Here is a 21,494-nt window from a genome sequence, read left to right as displayed (position 1 = left end):
AACTGTTGTTTGAAGGAGGTCAAATTGACCTGGACAATATCTATCTCTTATTCAACATCAGTTACAGTAGATTTTAAGTAGTTAACAAGATGTTTTCGTTAAACCCAGCAATATGTGAAGAAGGGTCTCGACCCGAAACGTCACCCATTCCTTCTCTCCAGAGATGCTGTCAGTCCCGTTGAGTTTCTACAGCTTTTTGTGTCTCTTCAATGTGAATATTGATTTCTTTAACTTCAAGAAACCCTTGCTTTCCCTCTCTCTCCATCCCTCCCCCATCCTAGTTCTCCGACCAGTCTGTCCTCCTGATTAAATTTTATCTTTATATGCCTCGTTGTCAACTTCCCCTGGCCAACAATGATCCATTCTACATCTAACTCCCTCTTAAATATAGCCAATGAACTGGCCTCAACTACCTTCTGTGGCAGAGAATTCCAGAGATTCACCACTCTCTGTGTGAAAAATGTTTTTCTCATCTCGGTCCTAAAGGATTTCCCCTTTATCCTTAAACGGTGACACCTTGTTCTGGACTTCCCCAACATCGGGAGCAATCTTCCTGCATCTAGCCTGTCCAACCCCTTAAGAATTTTGTACGTTTCTATAAGATCCCCCTCTCAATCTCCTAAATTCTAGCGAGGGGTGAAGAATTTTCTTCTCCCAAAGGCTTTTCTTTGCCCCAGACAGCTGTCACAACAACACCAACACCTGGGCCTCCCTGTGTCCACGTGGGTTTTCTCCGGGTGCTCCGGTTTCCTCCCACACTCCAAAGATGTACAGGTTTGTAGGTTAATTGGCTTCGGTAAAAAAACGATGAATTGTCGCCTAGCGTGTAGGATAGTGCTAGTGCACGGGACGGCCGCTAGTTGCTGTGGGCACGGTGGGCCGAAGGGCCTGTTTCCGCGCGGTATCTCTGACTGGCGCAATTGCTTGGAACTTCCAATTCAGTTCAACTCAACGGGTCAGTCTGAAGAAGAGTCTAGACTCGAAACGTCACCCATTCCTCCTATCCAGGAACGCTGCCTGTCCCAATGAGTTACTCCAGCATTTTGTGTCGATCTTTGGTGTAAACCAGCGGCTGCAGTTCCTTCCTACATGTTTTGTGCCCATCAACAAAATAGCGATGTTCTTGGCGCTAATCAGGGAGCTGGTGGTCATGAATTAACTGACAGGATTAAAAACATGTTGACTCTGGTCATGTTTAGTTTCTTATTGGGTACCACTCTTCACATGGTAAAATGTTCTATTCTGAATTAGTTATAAAGGTTGCACAAACAGTGACTGCAGTATGAGTCATCGGTACCTGAGTCTAAATAAAGAAACAGCATATAATAGCCGTGTTTGCCAGGAGTGGGAGGATAGTTCAGGTTACATCAGACACGTGTTTTCCAGATGTCTCTCCCAAAATTCCAATTCTCCACTCATTTATAATAAAAAATAGAACTTAGAATGGGGACTTTGAGAAGTTAACGAGCAGGCCTCGGACCGCACGGTGGCGCTGCGGTGGAGTTGCTGCCTCACAGCGCCAGAGACCCCAGTTCCATCCGGACTACGGGTGCTTGTCTGTACGGAGTTTGCACGTTCTCCCCGTGACCTGCGTGGGTTTTCTCCGAGAGCTTCAGTTTGGTCTGCTTGAACCGCGGGGATTAAAGGACATGGAGCCGGGGCCTAACATCGCCCGGCGTGGCTAAATGGCCACAGGACTTACCATCGTCCGCCAGGGGCTTTAACATCGGAGCACCAGTTCGCCTCGACGCTGTAGTTGAACCGCGGGTGAAGAATAAAAGGAAGAGAGAAAGACTTTGCCTTCCATCGCAGTGAGGAGGTGTTGGAGACTCACTGTGATGGATGTTTATGTAAACTGTGTTAAGTGTGGGTCTTGGGTTTTTTTTTGTAATGTAAAAACTGTAGTAAATGTAATTTCGTTCAAACCTAGGTTTGAATGACAATAAATAGCATTCCATTCCATTCCTCCCACACGCCAAAGACGTACAGATTTTGTAGGTTAATTGGGTTGGTACGAATGTTAAATTTCCCAGTGTGCGTAGGATAGTGTTAATGTGCGGGGATCGCTGGTCGGTGCGGACTCGGTGGGCCAAAGGGCATGTTTCCACGCTGTATCTCTAAGCTAAATAAGCTATACTCACCGCTACGCCACCTTGCCGCCCTGGATGATAGTATTTAATGCACGCTGTCATCTGCCTCTGTTGACTGAGCTCCCAACCTCTCTCTTTCCCCAGGTCTTCCCCAGCCCACTCCAGCTCCTGTCGAAGAAGATTGTCCAGTCCAAGATGAACAGCACCATTGTCGGGGTCTTCACCATCTCACTGGTCTTCCTCTCTTCCTTTGTCAACATGGTAGGTACTGCCGAATGTTTGCACAGGGCGAATAGTGAAAGTGGATGCGGAGAGGATGTTTCCACTCGTGGGAGAGTCCAGGACCAGAGGCCAGAGCCTCAGAATTAAAGGATTTTCCATTAGGAAGGAGATGAGGAGGAATTTCTTTAGTCAGAGGGTGGCGAATCTGTAGAATTCATTGCCACAGAAGGATGTGGAGGCCAAGTCTGTGGATATTTTTAAGGCAAGGATAGATAGATTCTTGATTAGTGCGGGTGTCAGGGGTTATGTGGAGAAGGCGGGAGAATGGAATGGAATACTGTATTGGCACATGTGACAAGGCACAATGAGATTCATTGTGATCGTGGCTGATCGTCCCCAATCAATAACCCGTGCCTGCCTTCTCCTCATATCCCTTGATTCCACTAGCCCATAGAGCTCTATCTAACTCTCTCTTAAATCCATCCAGTAATTTGGCCTCCACTGCCGTCTGTGGCAGGGAATTCCACAAATCTGTGGAATTCTCTGCCACAGAAGGCAGTGGAGGCCAATTCACTGGATGTATTCAAGAGAGAGTTAGTTTTAGCTCTTAAAGATAGCGGAGTCAGGGGATATGGGGAGAAGGCAGGCACAGGGTACTGATTCTGGATGATCAGCCATGATCACATTGAATGGCGGTGCTGGTTCGAAGGGCCTAAAGGCCTACACCTGCAACTATTTTCTATGTTTTCTATACGGGGCCCAAAACTGCGCACCATACTGCGAACGTGGTGGGTATTATTGGGTGGCTAGACATCTGATCTTGTGGAAACTCGTTGTAATGTTCTGACTCCATGAACCAGACTCTTATGATGATGATAATTTAGTGCCACATGGGCCCAGGGAAAATCAAACATAAGGTGCCCAAAATTGCTCAATATACTCCAAATGAAGTCCGACTGAAGCCTTATAAAGTCTCAGCATTACATCCCCGGTTTTGTATTCTAGTCCACTCGAACCTCACCAACCCAACACTAACTTTAGGGCAGCAGGGTGGCATAGCGATAGAGCCTCTGCCTAACAGCGCCAGAGACCCGGGTACGATCCCAACCACGGGTGCCCGTCTCTAAGGAGTTTGTACGTTCTCCGAGATCTTTGGCTTCCTCCCGCACTCGATAGAAGCACAGGTTTGTAGGTGAGTGGGTGAGACAGCATCTATGGATAGAAGGAGTGGGTGACATGAACCGAAACGTCACCCCTTCCTTCTCCCCATAGACGCTGCCTCACCCGCTGAGTTACTCCAGCATTTTGTGTCCACCTTCGATTCTAACCCGCATCTGCTGTTCTCTGTTACGTAGGTTTGTCGGTTCATTGGCTTGGTGTAAAATGCAAAATGTGTCGCGTAGTGTAATTCTCGAGGATCGCTGGTCGGCGCGGACTCGGTGGGTCGAAAGGCCTGTTTCTGCGCTGTATCTCTAAGGTTTCAGTTTAGTTTATTGTCAGCTGTGCAGAGGTACAGTGCAAAGCTTTTGTTGCACGCTATCCAGTCAGCAGAAAACAAGACAAGACATAGAAACATAGAAAATAGGTGCAGGAGTAGGCCATTCGGCCCTTCAAGCCTGCACCACCATTTAATATGATCATGGCTGATCATCCAACTCAGTATCCTGTACCTGCCTTCTCTCCATACCCCCCGATCCCTTTAGCCACAAGGGCCACATCTAACTCCCTCTTAAATATAGACAATGAACTGGCCTCAACTACCTTCTGTGGCAGAGAATTTCACAGATTCACCACTCTCTGTGTAAAAAATGATTGTCTCATCTCGGTCCTAAAAGACTTCCCTCTTATCCTTAAACTGTGACTCCTAGTTCTGGACTTCCCCAACATCGGGAACAATCTTCCTGCATCTAGCCTGTCCAGCCCCTTAAGAATTTTGTAAGTTTCTATGATCCCCCCTCAATCTTCTAAATTCTAGCGAGTACAAGCCGAGTCCATCCAGTCTTTCTTCGTATGAAAGTCTGGTGAACCTTCTCTGTACTCCCTCTATGATTACAATCGAGCCATTTACAGTGTAGAGATACATGATAAGGGGATAAAAATAGGGATATTTATCTGAACGCTTTGCTCTGGTTATTTCTCTTCCAGTTTGTCTGCAACACCCAGGACCTGCGGATCTGTGTGGCCAAAGAGTTCAACATCACCCCCACAAACGTTAGCGCTTGTCAAATCCTCACTTACTTCACAAACTATAGTCTGGACTTGGAAACGCCGTTTTGCGGAGAACAACCCAGCTGTAACTTCCCGGAGGTAAGTTACTTTGGCACGAGGCAGAGGTCCACCTGCACCTGCTCCAACCTCATCTAGGTGGGCCGAAGGGCCTGTTTGCACGCCGTATCTCTACAGTCCAAAGTCACTGGTCTCCTAACGCCAGGCAGCACAACGTGCGGCAAAAACCAGAGGGCATTCGGTTAAGATTAGGGAAAAGACAATCGGTTTATAATGGACTAATAATAGATTATCTAATAATAATTATGAGTTTATAATGCGCTAATAGCCTGGGTCGACGGAGCTGGGGACCGGGGTCGGGGCCAGGGAGGCGTTTGGAGAGGACCCGGCAGCGTTAGTGGAGAGGTCGGCACGGCGGGCGATGATGGCGCCGACTGACGGACAAGGACAGGCGCGTGGAAGTGAGGACGCCGCCGCCGGGGGATGGAACAATGGAGGATCTGGCGTGGGGGGGATCGCCATGTGAGGGGGGGGGGGGGGGGGGGGCGGGGGGGGAACAAAGGAGGACCTGGCGCGGATACTTTGTAACTATGTCAGCGCTCTTTACGTGGCCACTATTTGTCTACCTTGGGTATGCAAGCAAAGAATTTCACTGTGACTTCTCACATGTGACAATAAAGCATTCATTCATTCATTCATTCATATTAGTTTATAATACACTAATAATAATAATCTAAACTAAGTTCAGTTGGTTACAAAAAGCTGGAGTAACAGCGGGTCAGGCAGCATCTCTGGAGAAAAGGAATAGTTGGCGTTTTTCGGGTCGAGGCCCTTCTTCAGACTGAATTCAATTTTAGTTTAGAGATACAACATGGAAAGAGGCCCTTCAGCCCACTGAGCCCGCATCGACCAGTGATCCCCATACACTAGCATTACTATCCCACACCCATTAGGGGCAATTTACAATTTTACCGAAGCCAGTGAACCTACAAACCTGTACGCCTTTGGAGTGTGGGAGGAAATTGGAGTACCTGGAGAAAACCCACGCAGTGGCGGGGAGAAAGTGCAAACTCCGTACAGACAGCACCCGTAGTCAGGATTCAACCCGGGTCTCTGGCGCTGTGAGGCAGCAACTCTACCGCTGCACTACTGTTCTGCCCCTTTGACCACCCTTCTGTGAAAAGGATGAGATTTACCCGGAAAGGATGCGGAGAAGATTTACGCTGAAGTTTTGGGGGAGTGAGGGCCTGAGCTATAGGGAGAGATTGGGCAGGCTAGGTCTTGATTAGGGATTTAAAGGGATCATAGGGACATATGAATGAAAAGCCCACAGCGCCTGTTTCCATGTTTCCATCCATGAAACTACAAGGAAGTTGTTTCTAAATGCGGTGGCACAGCTGTAGAGTTGCTGCCTCACAGTGCCAGAGACCCAGATTCCATCCTGACTATGGGTGTGGTCTGTACGTTCTCCCCGTGACCTGCGTGGGTTTTCTCCTGAATCTCCGGTGTTCTCCCACACTACGAAGACGTACAGGTTTGTAGGTTACTTGGTTTGTTATAAATATAAACATTGTCCCTAGTGTGTGTAGGGTAGTGTTAGTGTGCGGGGATTGCTGGTCGGCGCGGACTCGATGGGCCGAAGGGCCTGTCTGTATCTGTAAACTAACTAAACTAAACTGAATGAATGTATGAATGAGTACTTTATGGTCACATGTAGTGTTATTCTTTGCTTTGCATACCCAAGGTATGCAGAGAGGCGCCAAAGACAGGTCTCAAACCGAAACGTCACCCATTCTATCCAGAGATGCTCCTCTCCCTTCTCCCGTCAGGCCAAAGGTACAGAAGTGTGAAAACGCACATACCTCCAGATCCAGGGACAGTTTCTTCCCAGCTGTTATCAAGCAACTGAACTATCCCACCACAACCTGAGGGCGGTCCTGAACTATTATCTTCCTCACTGGTGACTTTCGGACTATCTTTGTTTAAGAAAGAACTACTGATGCTGGAAAAATCGAAGGTAGACAAAAATGCTGGAGATACTCAGCGGGCGAGACAGCATCTATGGAGCGAAGGAATAGGCGACGTTTCGGGTCGAGACCCTTCTACTATCTACCTCACTGGTGATCCTTGGACTATCTTTGTTTAAGAAAGAACTGCAGGTGCGGGAAAAATGAAGAAGGGTCTCAACCCGAAACGTCACCTATTCCTTCGCTCCATAGATGCTGCCTCACCCGCTGAGTTTCTCCATCATTTTTGTCTACATCTTTGATCAGGGTTTGCTGGCTTTAACGTGCACTAATCGTTATTCCCTCATCATGGATCCATACACTGTGAATGGATCGATTGGAATCACGTATTGTCTTTCTGCTGACTGGATAGCACGCTACAAAAGCTGTTCACTGTACCTCGGTACACGTGACAATAAACTAGACTGAACTGCTGCCTGTCCCACTGAACTGCTCCAGCATTTTGTGTTGATCTAAAGTCTGATGGACACGCTAGAGGCAGGAAACATGTTCCCGGTGTTGGGGGAGTCCAGAACCAGGGGCCACAGTTTAAGAATAAGGGGTAAGCCATTTAGAACGGAGACGAGGAAACACTTTTTCTCACAGAGAGTGGTTAGTCTGCGGAATTCTCTACCTCAGAGGCAGGTTCTCTGGATACTTTCAAGAGAGAGCTAGATAGGGCTCTTAAAGATAGTGGAGTCAGGGGATATGGGGAGAAGGCAGGAACGGGGTACTGTTTGGGGATGATCAGCCATTATCACATTGAATGGCGGTGCTGGCTCGAAGGGCCGAATGGCTTACTCCTGCACCTATTGTCTATTGGGATGTTATGTTCCATTTGCACAAGACCTTGGTGAGGCTGCATTTGGAGTATTTTCAGTTTTAGTCACCCTGTTACGGAAAGCATGTCATTAAGCTGCAAAGTGTGCAGAGAGATTTACGAGGACGTTGCCAGGATTCGATGGCCTGAGCTTTAGGGAGGGACGGGGCAGGCTAGGACTTTATTCTTTGGAACGCAGGGTGAATGCACTGCCTCAGAGGCAGGTTCTCTGGATGCTTTCAAGAGAGAGCTATTGTATTGTATTGTATATCTTTATTGTCATTTCCTGAGTATTCGCATACCCAGAGGAAACAAAAAAACGTTACTCAACCAGTGTCCATTCAGTGTGCATGAAAAATAAATAGAAATAAAAAAAATAAAAAAAATAAAAAAATACATGGATCATGAACAAATTTCACTCTACTAAACATCAACAGCGGTCCGCTGGCACAACAGGGCTCGCAGCAGTGTGCCTACTTTGTGCGCGATACTTGGTCGGCAAAGTCCATTTAGCATTGTCTTATAGCCTGTGGGAAGAAGCTGAGGAGCATCCCGCTGGTTTTGCAGCTAATGCTCCTGTACCTCTTCCCAGATGGCAGGATGGAGAAAATGTCATGCGATGGGTGGTAGGGGTCTTTGATGATGGAGATGGCTCTGCTGATGCATCTCTTCCTGTATATGTCCAGCAGGAAGAGTGGAGCACCAATAATCCTGCTGGCGGTCTTCACTAGATAGGGCTCTTAAAGATAGCGGAGTCAGGGGATATGGGGAGAAGGCAGGAACGGGGTACTGGTTGGAGCTGATCACATTGAATAGTGGTGCTGGCTCGAAGGGCCGAATGGCCTACTAATGGCCTACCTGTCGTTCATTGTCTATAACTTGTTTAACCCGTTTGTTTGTCTCTCCTTGTCCAGTACTTCACCTACTGCGTGCTGTTGAGCTTGCTGGCCTGTGCAGTGTTTCTGCAGATCAGCAGTATTGGAAAGCTGTTCCTCATGTTGACCATCGAGCTGATCTATGTCATGATGCTGGAGGTGCCGGGAGTCACCCTCTTTGACAATGCCGACCTCCTGGTGATCGCCAACAGTCTGTGAGTAGCATCCGCCTCGCACTTTCACCCCCACAGCACATTAGTTTAGTTTACTTCGGAGATACAACGCGTAAACAGTCCCTTCGGCCCACCGAGTCCTCGCCGACCAGCGATCCCCGCGCATTAACACTATCCTACACACACACACACACACAATTAGACATTCATACCAAAGCAATGAATCTACAAACCTGCACATCTTTGGAGTGTGGGAGGAAACCGAAGATCTCGGAGAAAACCCACGCGGTCACGGGGAGAATAGCCAATAGACAATAGGTGCAGGAGTAGGCCATTCGGCCCTTTGAGCCAGCACCGCCATTCATGGCTGATCGTCCCCAATCAGTATCCCGTTCCTGCCTTCTCCCCATATCCCCTTACTCCACTATCTTTAAGAGCCCCATCTAGCTCTCTCTTGAAAGTATCCAGAGAACCTGCCTCCACTGCCCTCTGAGGCGGAGAATTCCACAGACTCACAACTCTCTGTGTGAAAAAGTGTTTCCTCATCTCCGTGCTAAATGGCTTACCCTTTATTCTTAAGCTGTGGCCCTTGGTTCTGGACTCCCCCAACATCGGGAACATGTTTCCTGCCTCTAGAGTGTCCAAACCCTTAATAATATTACGTTTCAATAAGATGCCCTCTCATCCTTCTAAACTCCAGAGTGTATAAAATGTACAAACTCCGTACAGACAGTCAGGATCGAACCCGGGTCTCTGGCGCTGTAAGGCAGTAGCTCTACCGCTGCACCACCGTGCCCCGCTTCATTCTACTGAAAATCTGTGGGCAAATCTTCAGAGGGGTGGTTGCATGGGTCAAGGAACCCCTAGACGCAGAGGTAGAGCGGAAACCTGATGGAAGTATATAACATTATGAGAGGCGTAGATAGGGTAGAAAGTCACAACCTTTTCCCCAGGGTGGAAATATCCAACACTAGAGGGCGTTCCTGTAAGGCGAGCAGGGGTAAGGTTAATGGCGATGTGCGGGACACATTTTTTACACAGAGAGTGATTGGAGCCTGGAAGGCACTGCTCGGGGTGGTGGTGGAGGCAGAGAGGATAGTGATGTTCAGGAGGATTTTGGGTAGGCACATGGAAGTTCAGCAGTCTGAAAAAGGGGTTCCCACCTGAAACGCCACCTATACCTTCTCTCCAGAGATGCTGCCTGACCCAGCTGAGTTACTCCAGTATTTTGTGTCTATCTTCGGAGTAAATCAGCGTCTGCAGTTCCGTGTTCGGAGACCAGTTGCGCAGGCAGATGACATCAGTGTAGGTAGGCGGCATCATGTTTGGCACAGATATTGTGGGCCGAAGGCCCTGCTCCTGTGCTATGCTGTTCTGTGTTTTATATATGTGAGTCGAACAAAATCTCTTCCGCGATCTTGATGCAATGAAACCATGAGACCGTTTTGTCAGATCACTGGGAAACTATCCCAGTGATTCCCACTACATCTTTTGGGACTACATGTGTCCTACAGGTTTACCCCCCCTCCCCGCCCTCCGATTTTCCAGCGCCCTTGGTACCTGAGCCTTGCCGGATTATCCGTTTGTAGGTCGAGATCAGCTGCCTCACCCAGTCTAGGAGCCACATTTCCGGGGGGACTTCCAGGGGGGATTTCAAGTGCGTTTTTGTGGTTTTTTCCGGATTAAAGTAGGTGCCGGGCCACCAATTGCCCATAAACCCGTGGTGGACCTGTACAATATCATGTAATTTTATTCTAACCAGATCGTTTCTTTCTTCTTCAGGGTGTTCCCGAACGGAACATGGACTTGGTGAGTTTTAGTCTGAATGTAGTCAAGTTCTGGCAAACCTCAAAGTGACAAGTTTGGTGTGCGTCAGTTATTTGGTCGATTGGAAGATAGAGAATGGAAACTGGCCCTTCGGCCCACCGAGTCCACTCTGACCACCGATCACCCGTTCATTCTAGTTCAGGTTCAGTTTAGTTTATTGTCACGTGTACCGAGGTACAGTGAAAAGCTTTAGTTGTGTGCTATCCAGTCAGCAGAAAGTCAATACATGATTACAATCAAGCCATTTACAAGCTTAGTGCAAGGTCAAGTAAGTAGAGTAGATTGTACTTGATGGTTACCAGGGACATGATGGGCAGAAAGGCCTACTCTATCCTCTCTGGGGAGAGGGGGGAAAGAAAGGACGAGGCAGAGACAGTTGGCTGTGAGAGAGCTTGGAAGGAGAGGGGAAAGAGGGACAAGCAAGGACTACCTGATATTGGAGAAGTCAATGTTCATACCGCTGGGGTGTAAACTACCCAAGTGAAATATGAGGCCCTGCTCCTCCAATTTGCAGTGGGACTCACTCTGGCCATGGAGGAGGCCCAGGTCAGAAAGGTCGGATTCAGAATGGGAGGGGGAGTTGAAGTGCTGGGCCACTGGGAGATCATGTTGGTTTATTGCGAACTGAGCGGAGGTGTTGGGCGAAGCGATCGCCAAGCCTGCGCTTGGTCTCACGTATGTAGAGCAGCTGACACATGAAACAGCGGATGCAGTAGATGAGGTTGGAGGAGGTGCAGGTGACCCTCTGCCTCCCTGGAAAGACTGCTTGGTTGAAGTCGAGGGTGGAGGTAAAGCAACAAGTGTAGCATTTCTTGTAAGGGAAAGTACCAGGGGAGGGGGTGGTTTGGGTGAGAAGGGACGAATTGACCAGGGAGTTACGGAGGGAACGGTCTCTGTGGAAAGCAGAAATGGGAGGAGATGGGAAGATGTGGCCAGTGGTGGAATCCCGTTGGAGGTGGTGAAAATGTCGCAGGATTATATGTTGTATGCGACGGCTGGTTAGGTGGAAGGTGAGGACAAGGGGAACTCTGCCCTTGTTACGAGTGGGGGGATGGGGAGCGAGATCAGAGCTGCGGAATATAGAGGAGACGCTGATGAGAGCCTCGTCTATAGTAGAAGAGGGGAACCTGGAGTTTAGAAGGATGAGGGGGATCTTATAGAAACATATAAAATTATAAAAGGACTGGACAAGCTAAATGCAGGAAAATTGTTCCCAATGTTGGGCGAGTCCAGAACCAGGGGCCACAGTCTTAGAATAAATGGGAGGCCATTTAAGACTGGGGTGAGAAAAAACTTTTTCACCCAGAGAGTTGTGAATTTGTGGAAATCCCTGCCACAGAGGGCAGTGGAGGCCAAATCACTGGATGAATTTAAGAGAGAGTTGGATAGAGCTCTAGGGGCTAGTGGAATCAAGGGATATGGGGAGAAGGCAGGCACGGGTTATTGATTGGGGACAATCAGCATGATCACAATGAATGGCGGTGCTCGCTCGAATGGCCGCATGTCCTCCTCCTGCACCTATTTGCTATGTTAACCGCCGTTCCCTAAAGTATGATGACATCTCCGACACCCTGGTTTGGAACACCTCATCCTGGGTGCAGAAGCAGCGTAGACAGAGGAATTGGGGGTAGGGGATAGAGTCCTTACAAGAAGCAAGGTGGGAAGAAGTGTTGTCCAGATAGCTATGGGAGTCAGTGGGTTTGTAGTAATCAGCAGGTCAGGGATAGAAGAAGGGTCCCGACACAAAGCATCTCCTATCCATGTTCTCTGGTGATGCTGCCTGACTGGCTGAGTTACTCCAGCACTTTGTGGTTTTTTTTAGGTAAACCAATAAAATGCAGTTCCTTGTGCCTCCATTTATTTAACAGCTTCTTTCTCTTCAGCAGTTCTCCGACATTAACCAAAGTGTATCTGAAGATCATGACCCCGGTTATAATCACCGTGTTTGTCCTGGCTCTTTATCTTCATGCACAACAGGTGGAGTCTACAGCCAGGCTAGACTTCTTGTGGAAGCTACAGGTAAGATTCAAGCTCACATCCCAAGACAGACACAAGAAGCTTTGGTAACTCAGCGGGTCAGGCAACATCCCTGGATCCTTCATGAGTCTTCATGAGAAAGTGTTAATGTGCAGGCTCAGTGAGCGTGTTCCCGCGCTGTATCTCTAAACGAAACGAACCAAGGGTAAGCCATTCGGCCCTTCGAGCCAGCATCGTCATTCAATATGATCATAGCTGAACATCTAAAATCAGTACCCCATTTTCCCATATCCTTTGATTCTTTTAGCCTTCAGAGCTAAATCTAACTCTCTCTTGAAAACATCCAGCAAATTGGCATCCACTGCCTTCTGTGACAGAGAATTCCACAGATTCACAATTCTCTGGGTGAAAAAGTTTTTCCTCATCTCAATCCTAAATTGTCTACCCCTTATTCCTAAACTGTGACCCCTGACTCTGAACTGCCCCAACATATAGAACATTTTTCTAGCCTTTAAGAATTGTATATGTTTCCAATCCTTCTAAATTCCAGTGAATACAAGCGCAGTCGACCTATTCTTTCATATGTCAGTCCTGCCATCCCGGGAATTAACCTGGTGAAATTACGCTGGACTCCCTCAATAGCAAGAATATCCATCCTCAAATTAGGAGACCAAAATTGCACACAATCCTCCGGGTGCGGTCTCACCAAGGCCCTGAACAACTGCTGTAGGAACTCCTTGCTCCTAATCTCAAATCCTCTCGTAATGATGGCCAACTGTACTGCCTGCTGTACCTGCATGATTACTTTCAGTAACTAATGTATAAGCACACCCAGGTCTCATTGCACCTCCCCTTTTCCTAATCTGACACCATTCAGATTAGGAAATGTCAGAGCAAGGGTCTCCACCCAAGGCATCACCCATTCCTTCTCTCCAGAGATGCTGCCTGCCCCGCTAAGTTACTCCAGTTTTTTGTGTCTACCATTCAGATAATAATTTGCCTTCCTGTTCTTGCCATCACAGTGGATAACCTCACATTTATCCACATTATACTGCACCTGCCTTGCATTTGCCCACTCACCCAACCACTCTGCAGCCTCATAGCATCCTCCTCGCAGCTCACACTGCCACCCAGCTTTGTGTCATCCGCAAATTAGATGTTACATTTAATTCCTTTGCCTAAATCGTTAATATATATTGTAAATAACCTGGGTACCAGCACCGAGCCTGTGGCACCCCACTAGTCACTGCGTGCCATTTTGAAAAGGACCTGTTAATTCCTACTCTTTGCTTCCTGTCTGCCAACCAGTTCTCTATCCATGTCAATACCGTACCCCCAATAACATCTGCTCTAAGTTTGCACACTAATTTCTTGTGTAGGACCTTGTCAAAGGCTTTTTGAACGTCCAGATACACCACATCCACATCCACTGGCTCTCCCTGATCCATTCTACTTGTTACATCCTCAAAAAATTCCAGAAGATTAGTCAAGCATGATTTCCCCGTCATATGATTTGACCGATCTTGTCACTGCTTTCCAAATGCGCTGCTATAACATCTTTGATAATCGACTCAAGCATCTTCCCCACTACCGATGTAAGGCTAACCGGTCTATAATTCCCCGTTTTCTCGCTCACTTCTGTCTTAAAAAGTGGAGTTACATTGGCTACCCTCCAGTCCACAGGAACTGATCCAGAGTCGAGAGAACATTGGAAAATGATCACCAATGCATCCACGATTTCTAGGGCCACCTTCTTGAGTACTCCGGGATGCAGACTATCAGGCCCTGGGGATTTATCTGCCTTCAGTCCAAACAGTTTACCCAACACCATTTCCTGACTAATGTGGATTCCTTTCAGTTCCTCCCTCCCACTAGATCCACGGTCCCCTAGCATTTCTGGGAGAGTGAAGACTGTCAGTTGTTCTGCCATTTCCTTGTTTGCTATTATAAATTCACCTGTCTCTGATTGTAAGAGACCTACATTTGTCTTCACTAATCTTTTCCTTTCCAGAATTAGTCTGTGTGGTCATAGTGTATCCCAGAGCCCTGAGGCTTGTCCAGGGTTTCTTAATGAATAACAATGCGGGTTTGGAGAATTGAGTCACCTCCTCATTCATGGCTGTAGGATCCCTATAAATAGAGAGCATTCACTCGTACAAACGGTGTACTATTGAGCAATGTAATCAAAGTACGGTCAACACTGCCTCCATGTGTTTGGAGCCGGTAATGCGCCTTACTGGAGAATGTCCTGATCATTTAAAATGAACATGAAGCCACCATTGCAAATGTGGGTAACAGACGGCCGTCTGGAGAAGGGTCTCGACCCGAAACATTACTTGTTCCTTCTCTCCAGAGATGCTGCCTGTCTCGCTGAGTTACCTCAGCATTTCGCGTCTATCTTCGGTTTAAACCAGCATCTGCAGTTCCTTCCTACACATTGCAAATGTGGCCACTTGTTGAAAGAAAACATCTTAAGAAAATCTGTAAGGAAATGGCATTTTAGTAAATGCTGAATCATTGCTGGAAATGACTCGGGTGCCTGTCTGGGGAAGCAGACAGTCTCAGTTTGGGTCAAGATCTCTCGTTAGAAATCTCTACACCATTACGGAAATATAATTGCTTTTTATTGTTTGAAGGTTTAAAAATTAACCTTATCATGCTTTCGCAAAAATTGGCTGTAAGCTCTTATAGAGAGCCAAGAATAGATTGTCTGATCATTTAAGGTGGCATAGTGGCGCCACCTGCTGCTGCCTCACAGCACTCAGTCTCTATGTTGCCCCTGGTGTGTAGGGTGTGAATGAGAATCGAGGTATGGAATCAAGGGATATGGGGAGAAAGCAGGAACGAGGTACTGATTCTGGATGTCCAGCCAGGATCATATTGAATGGCGGTGCTGACTCGAAGGGCCGAATGGCTTACTCCTGCGTGGGATGACATAGAACTAGTGGGAGTTCTGGGAAGTGTTGAATACCAAAGGGATCTAGTACAGGTGTACAGTTCCTTGAAAGTGGTGCTGCAGGTGGATAGGGTGGTCAAGGAGGATTTTGGTGCACTGGCCTCAATTAGTCAGGGAATTACAGAGATTATTACAGAAGGATGAGAGGGTATCTCATTAAAAGATATAAGATTGTTAAGGGCTTGGGCACGCTAGGGGCAGGAAACATGTTCCCGATGTTGGGGGAGTCCAGAACCAGGGGCCACAGTTTAAGAATAAGGAGTAAGCCGTTTAGAACGGAGACAAGGAAACACTTTTTCTCACAGAGAGTGGTGAGTCTGTGGAATTCTCTACCTCGGTGGAGGCAGATTCTCTGGATGCTTTCAAGAGAGAGCTAGATAGGGCTCTTAAAAATAGCGGAGTCAAGGGATATGGGGAGAAGGCAGGAACGGGGTACTGATTGGGGATGATCAGCCATTATCACATTGAATGGCGGTGCTGGCTCGAAGGGCTGAATGGCCTACTCCTGCACCTATTGTCTATTGGGATGTTATGTTACATTTGCACACGACCTTGGTGAGGCTGCATTTGGAGTATTTTCAGTTTTAGTCACCCTGTTACGGAAAGCATGTCATTAAGCTGCAAAGTGTGCAGAGAGATTTACGAGGATGTTGCCAGGATTCGATGGCCTGAGCTTTAGGGAGGGAAGGGGCAGGCTAGGACTTTGTTCTTTGGAACGCACAGAGTTTGAATGCACAGAGCTTTTTACACGGGATAGGGGAATCAATAACCAGAGGATATTGGTTTAAGGTGAGAGGGGAAAGATTTAATAGGAACATGAAATGCAACTTTTTCATTCAGAAGATGGTGTATGTATGGAACAAGCTGCCAGAGGAGGTAGTTGAGGCGGGTACACCAATAATATTTAAATAATAAAATAATTATATTAAAAATAATAAAGGATGCAGACTGATATATGGATAGGAAGGGTTCCGAGGGATATGAGCCAAATACAGACAAATGGCACTAACTTAGATGGGGCATTTTAGTCAGCATAGTTTCTGTGGTCTGAAAAGCCTTTTTCCATGCTGATTTAGTCAACCAATTAGACTTTTCTTTAAACTTTAGAGATACAGTGTGGAAACAGGCCCTTCGGCCCACTGAGTCCGCGCCGACCAATGATCACCCCGTACACTAGTATTATCTGACGCACTAGGGATAATTTACCAATGCCCATTAACCTACAAACCTGCATGTCTTTGGAGTGAGGGAGGAAAGCGCAGCATCCGGAGAAACCCCACATGATCACAGGGAGATAGATACAAAATGCAGGAGTAACTCAGTGGGACAAGCAGTATCTTTGGAGAGAAGGAATGGGTGACATTTCGGGTTGAGACCCTTCTTCAGGGTAGACGTGCAAACTCCACACAGGCAGCACCCGAGTTTAGGATCGAACTCGGATGTCTGGCGCTGTAAGGCAGCAACTTTATCGTTACACCACCATGCTTTAGTTTAGTTTATTGTCACGTATACCGAGGTACAGTGAAAGCTTTTGTTGCCTGCTAACCAGTTTGCGGAAAGACTATACATGATTACAGGGTACACAAAAATGCTGGAGAAACTCAGCGGGTGCAGCAGCATCTATGGAGTGAAGGAAATAGGCAACGATTCGGGCCGAAACCTGCCCGAAACGTTGCCTATTTCCTTCGCTTCATAGATGCTGCTGAACCCGCTGAGTTTCTCCAGCATTTTTGTGTACCTTCGATTTTCCAGCATCTGCAGTTCCTTCTTAAACACTATATATGATTACAATCGAGCCGTCCACAGCGCACAGATACAGGGTAAATGGAATAACATGAATAACCATTCAATGTGTACCGCCATTGTTTTAACCGTGCCCTTTGGTGTGTTGGGTTGTGCAGGCCACCGAAGAGAAGGAAGAAATGGAGGAACTGCAAGCGTACAACAGACGGCTGCTACACAACATCCTGCCCAAAGACGTGGCCGCCCACTTCCTGGCACGGGAGCGGCGCAACGACGAGCTGTACTACCAGAGCTGCGAGTGTGTGGCCGTCATGTTCGCATCCATCAGCAACTTCTCCGAGTTCTACGTCGAACTGGAGGCCAACAACGAGGGCGTCGAGTGTCTCCGGCTCCTCAACGAGATAATCGCTGACTTTGACGAGGCAAGTCATGGAGTCTTTGTTATACAGCATGGAAAAAGGCCCTTCAGCCCAATTTGCCCGCACCATCCAACATGTTCCATCTACACTCGTCCCACCTGCCTGTGTTTGACCCATTCCCTCTAAACCTGTCCTATCCATGTACCTACATAAATGTCTTTAACTGAACTACCTCCTTTAGTTTAGCTTAGAGATACAACGTGGAAACAGGCCTTTCAGCTCACTTGAGTCCACGCTGACCAGCGATCTCCCCGTACACTAGTTCTATCCTGTATACCAGGTACAATTTACAGAAGCCAATTAACCTACAAACCTGCACGTATTTGAAGTGTGGGAAGAAAACGGAGGAAACCCACACGGTCACAGGGAGAACGTACAAACTCCTCATGGTGGTGTGGCGGCGCCTATCGGCAGCGGCTCGACTACAGTCCTTCTCTCTTTTTTAAAATGTTTGTCTCGTTAAAAGTTTGTCTTGACTCTAGTTTTTATTATTTTTCTTTAGCTGTGCATATGTGGGGGGGGGAGAGGTTGGGGTTAATCTCTTCCCTGTATGGGGTCCCGACTTTTTCCCTGACGGGTCTCCAGTGTCCTTGGGCCTAACATCGTGAAGCCGGTGGCGGCCTCCGGCTGGGACCAACCTGAGGGCTCCAGTCGCGGAGCCTGCGTGCGTGGCATCGCGGAGCTAGCCGTCTTTGAAGCGGTAGCAACAGTGGTGACGTGCGGCTGTGACCCGACTTTGGAGCTTCGGAGGCACCGGCCTCAGGCCCGGTGGACTGTAACATCGGGAGCTGCAGGTCCCTGGTGGGAGACCACTTTTCAGAGCTCCCGCAACGGCAACTTCTCCCGCTGGAATCGCGGGGTTTAAAGGACTCGGAGCGGGGCCTAACATTGCCCGGCATGGCTTAAACGGCCACAGGACTTACCATCGCCCGCCGGAGGCTTTAACATCGGGAGCTCCAGTTCAAAGATGTGCAGGTTTGCAGGTTGATTGGCTTCGGTAAAGATTGGAAATTGTCCCTGGTGTGTAGTATAGTGCTAGTGTACGGGGTGATCGCTTGTCGGCCTGAAGGACCCAATTCTGAGCTGTATTTCTAATCTAAATTAAACTATTGAGAGACACAAAATGCTGGAATAACTCAGCGGGACAGCCAACATTTTTGGAGAGAAAGAATGGGTGACGTTTTAGGTTAAGCCACTTCTTCAGTGTGAAGAAAGGCCTCAAACTAAAACGTCACCAATTCCTTCTCTCCAGAGATGCTGCCTGTCCCGCCGAGTTACTAAAGGATTTTTTGTCTATCTTCTGTGTAAACCAAGTTCAAGTTCAAGTTTATTGTCATGTGTCCCTGATAGGACAATGAAATTCTTGCTTTGCTTCAGCACACAGAACATAATAGTCATTGACTACAAAACACATGAATAAATAAACTGATAAAGTGCAAATAATAAATAATGGGTTATTAATGTTCAGAGTTTTGTCCGAGCCAGGTTTAATAGCCTGATGGCTGTGGGGAAGTAGCTATTCCTGAACCTGGTCGTTGCAATCTTCTGGCTCCTGTACCTTCTACCTGAAGGTAGCAGGGAGATGAGTGTGTGGCCAGGATGGTGTGGGTCTTTGATGATACTGCCAGCCTTTTTGAGGCAGCGACTTTGATAAATCCCCTCGATGGAAGGAAGGTCAGAGCCGATGATGGACTGGGCAGTGTTTACTACTTTTTGTAGTCTCTTCCTCTCCAGGGCGCTCAAGTTGCTGAACCAAGCCACGATGCAACCGGTCAGCATGCTCTCTACTGTGCACCTGTAGATGTTCGAGAGAGTCCTCCTCGACAAACCGACTCTCCGTAATCTTCTCAGGAAGTAGAGGCGCTGATGTGCTTTCTTGATAATTGCATCAGTGTTCTCGAACCAGGAAAGATCTTCAGAGATACACAAAAAAGCTGGAGAAACTCAGCGGGTGCAGCAGCATCTATGGAGCGAAGGAAATAGGCAACGTTTCGGGCCGAAACCCTTCTTCAGACTTCAGATCTTCAGAGATGTGCACGCCCAGGATCTGAGAGTTCCTTCCTAACCTAAACTAAACTATGTTTGGCACCTTACAGATCATCAGCGAAGACCAGTTTCGTCAACTGGAGAAGATTAAGACCATAGGCAGCACCTACATGGCAGCGTCAGGTCTGAACGACTCCACCTATGACAAAGTTGGCAAGACGCACATCAAGGCCTTGGCTGATTATGCCATGAAGCTGATGGACCAGATGAAGTACATCAATGAACATTCGTTCAATAACTTCCAGATGAAAATAGGTAATGGTTCAATGGTGCTTTGTTTATCACATGGCAAAATTCCCTTTGCATATATTACACGTGCGGGCGCCGACATTTTTGGCACTATTATTCAAAGTCTGGTCGCCCCATGCGCTCGATATACTGGAGCAGTTCCCATGAACCGACGTCCCTCTCCTCTCCTCGCCCGGCCATCTTTGGAGTGTCCGGCCATCTTTGGAGTGTGGGAGGAAACTGAAGATCCTGGAGAAAAACTACATGAGTCACAGAGTTATACAGTGTGGAAACAGGCCCAACTTGCCCACACAGGCCAACATGTCCCTGCTACACTAGTCCCATCTGCCTGCGTTTGGTCCATATCCTTCCAAACCTGTCCTATCCATGTAGCTGTCTGTTTCTTAAACGTTGGGATAGTCTCAGCCGCAACTACCTCCTCTGGCAGCTTGTTCCATACACCCTACCCTTCCTGTGAGAAAGTTACCCATCAGATTCCTATTAAATATTTTCCCCTTCACCTTAAACCTATGTCCTCTTGTCCTCGATTCACCTACTCTGGGCAAGAGACATCCACCTGATCTATTCCTCTCATGATTTTATACAACTATAAGATCACCCCTCATCCTCCTGTGCTCCAAGTAATAGAGTCCCAGCCTGTTTAACCTCTCCTGATAGCTCAGACCCTCTAGTCCGGGCAACATCCTGGTAAATCTTCTGTGTACCCTTTCCGGCTTGACATATCCTGTGAATGAATGAAACAACAAGGTCATGGAAAAGGAAAGATAGAAAATAGGTGCAGGAGTAGGACTTCGGCCCTTCAAGCCGGCAATAAGATCATGGCTGATCATCCAAAATCAGTACCCCGTTCCTGCTTTCTCTCCATATCCCTTGATTCCATTAGCCCTAAGAGCTTTGTCTAACTCTCTCTTGAATCATGGGAGAAAAGGCAGTGGTTTCTTTATACATCTGAGAGAGCAGAAGTGATTTGAGGGTGTCTGTGTTTCTGACCAGGACTCAACATTGGGCCTGTTGTGGCGGGAGTGATCGGTGCCCGCAAACCACAATACGATATCTGGGGGAACACAGTCAACGTAGCAAGTCGGATGGACAGCACAGGAGTGCCGAACAGAATCCAGGTATTTCTAATAAACCTTTTGCGTTACAGTTGATCCTTGTTATAATGAACCGTCGGGGAAGGGAGGGCAGGAATGGTGTCTGTTATAAACTGATTGTCCACTGTATTTGATTCAGCCATTCGCTCCAACCACATAGTGGTCACTCTGAGAAACAACGAGTTGTTTTCAAATACAAAGTTCTTTATAACAGCTAAGAATGTATTTTGGGTACTGCAAGCTGAAAATACCAAAGACTGATTGTTACATTGTTTAATAGAGTAGGTTTGTCAGTCTTAGTTTTAGCGATACAGCATGGAAACAGCCCCTTCGGCCCACTGAGCTACACACTATCCTACACATTAGGGACAATTTACAATTTTACCAAAGCCAATTAACGTAGAATCTGCACGTCTTTGGCGTGTTGGAGAAAACCGGAGCATTCGGGAAAATCGCACGCGGTCACGGAGAGAACGTATAAACTCCGTACAGACACCACCCGTTGTCAGGATCGAACCCGGGTCTGGCGCTGTGAGGCCCAGATTGTTGCCTGGAGTGATTGCTGGTCAGTTTCAATATCTTGTCAATTGCACTATCGTGTCAATTTTCTCCTGCACCTATTTTCTATGTTTCTATAAGGTAAATCTCTACTGGAATAGGAAAAATTTCACTGTTTCGGCGTCAGGTTTTCGAGGCGATGTGAATCAAAGGCGAAATGACACACACACAGAGTTTTAATAAGTATATGATGTGTGGGGCAAGTTTTTTACA

At 47.5% G+C, this 21,494-nt stretch overlaps 1 protein-coding gene across 2 annotated transcripts in view; it reads left to right on the top strand.

Annotated features, from left to right (window-relative positions):
* adcy5 (adenylate cyclase 5) overlaps window positions 1-21,494 on the top strand; it is a 255,344-nt gene that overhangs the window by 231,092 nt on the left and 2,758 nt on the right. The window contains exons 13-20 of one of the 2 annotated variants that reach the window (XM_055638793.1): window positions 2,235-2,351; window positions 4,458-4,619; window positions 8,279-8,454; window positions 10,195-10,221; window positions 12,126-12,258; window positions 17,074-17,337; window positions 19,431-19,635; window positions 20,623-20,747. In XM_055638793.1, coding sequence (XP_055494768.1) covers window positions 2,235-2,351; window positions 4,458-4,619; window positions 8,279-8,454; window positions 10,195-10,221; window positions 12,126-12,258; window positions 17,074-17,337; window positions 19,431-19,635; window positions 20,623-20,747 — 1,209 coding nt within the window. Of the gene's footprint in view, window positions 1-2,234; window positions 2,352-4,457; window positions 4,620-8,278; window positions 8,455-10,194; window positions 10,222-12,122; window positions 12,259-17,073; window positions 17,338-19,430; window positions 19,636-20,622; window positions 20,748-21,494 lie in introns of both variants that reach the window. The other variant, XM_055638792.1, reaches the window with a different exon arrangement.

Source organism: Leucoraja erinacea, chromosome 7 (assembly GCF_028641065.1).
Source record: "Leucoraja erinacea ecotype New England chromosome 7, Leri_hhj_1, whole genome shotgun sequence".
Classification (NCBI taxonomy): domain Eukaryota; kingdom Metazoa; phylum Chordata; class Chondrichthyes; order Rajiformes; family Rajidae; genus Leucoraja; species Leucoraja erinaceus.
The sequence above is the reverse complement of the archived record's forward strand: the minus strand, read 5'-3'. Positions and strand labels throughout refer to the sequence as shown.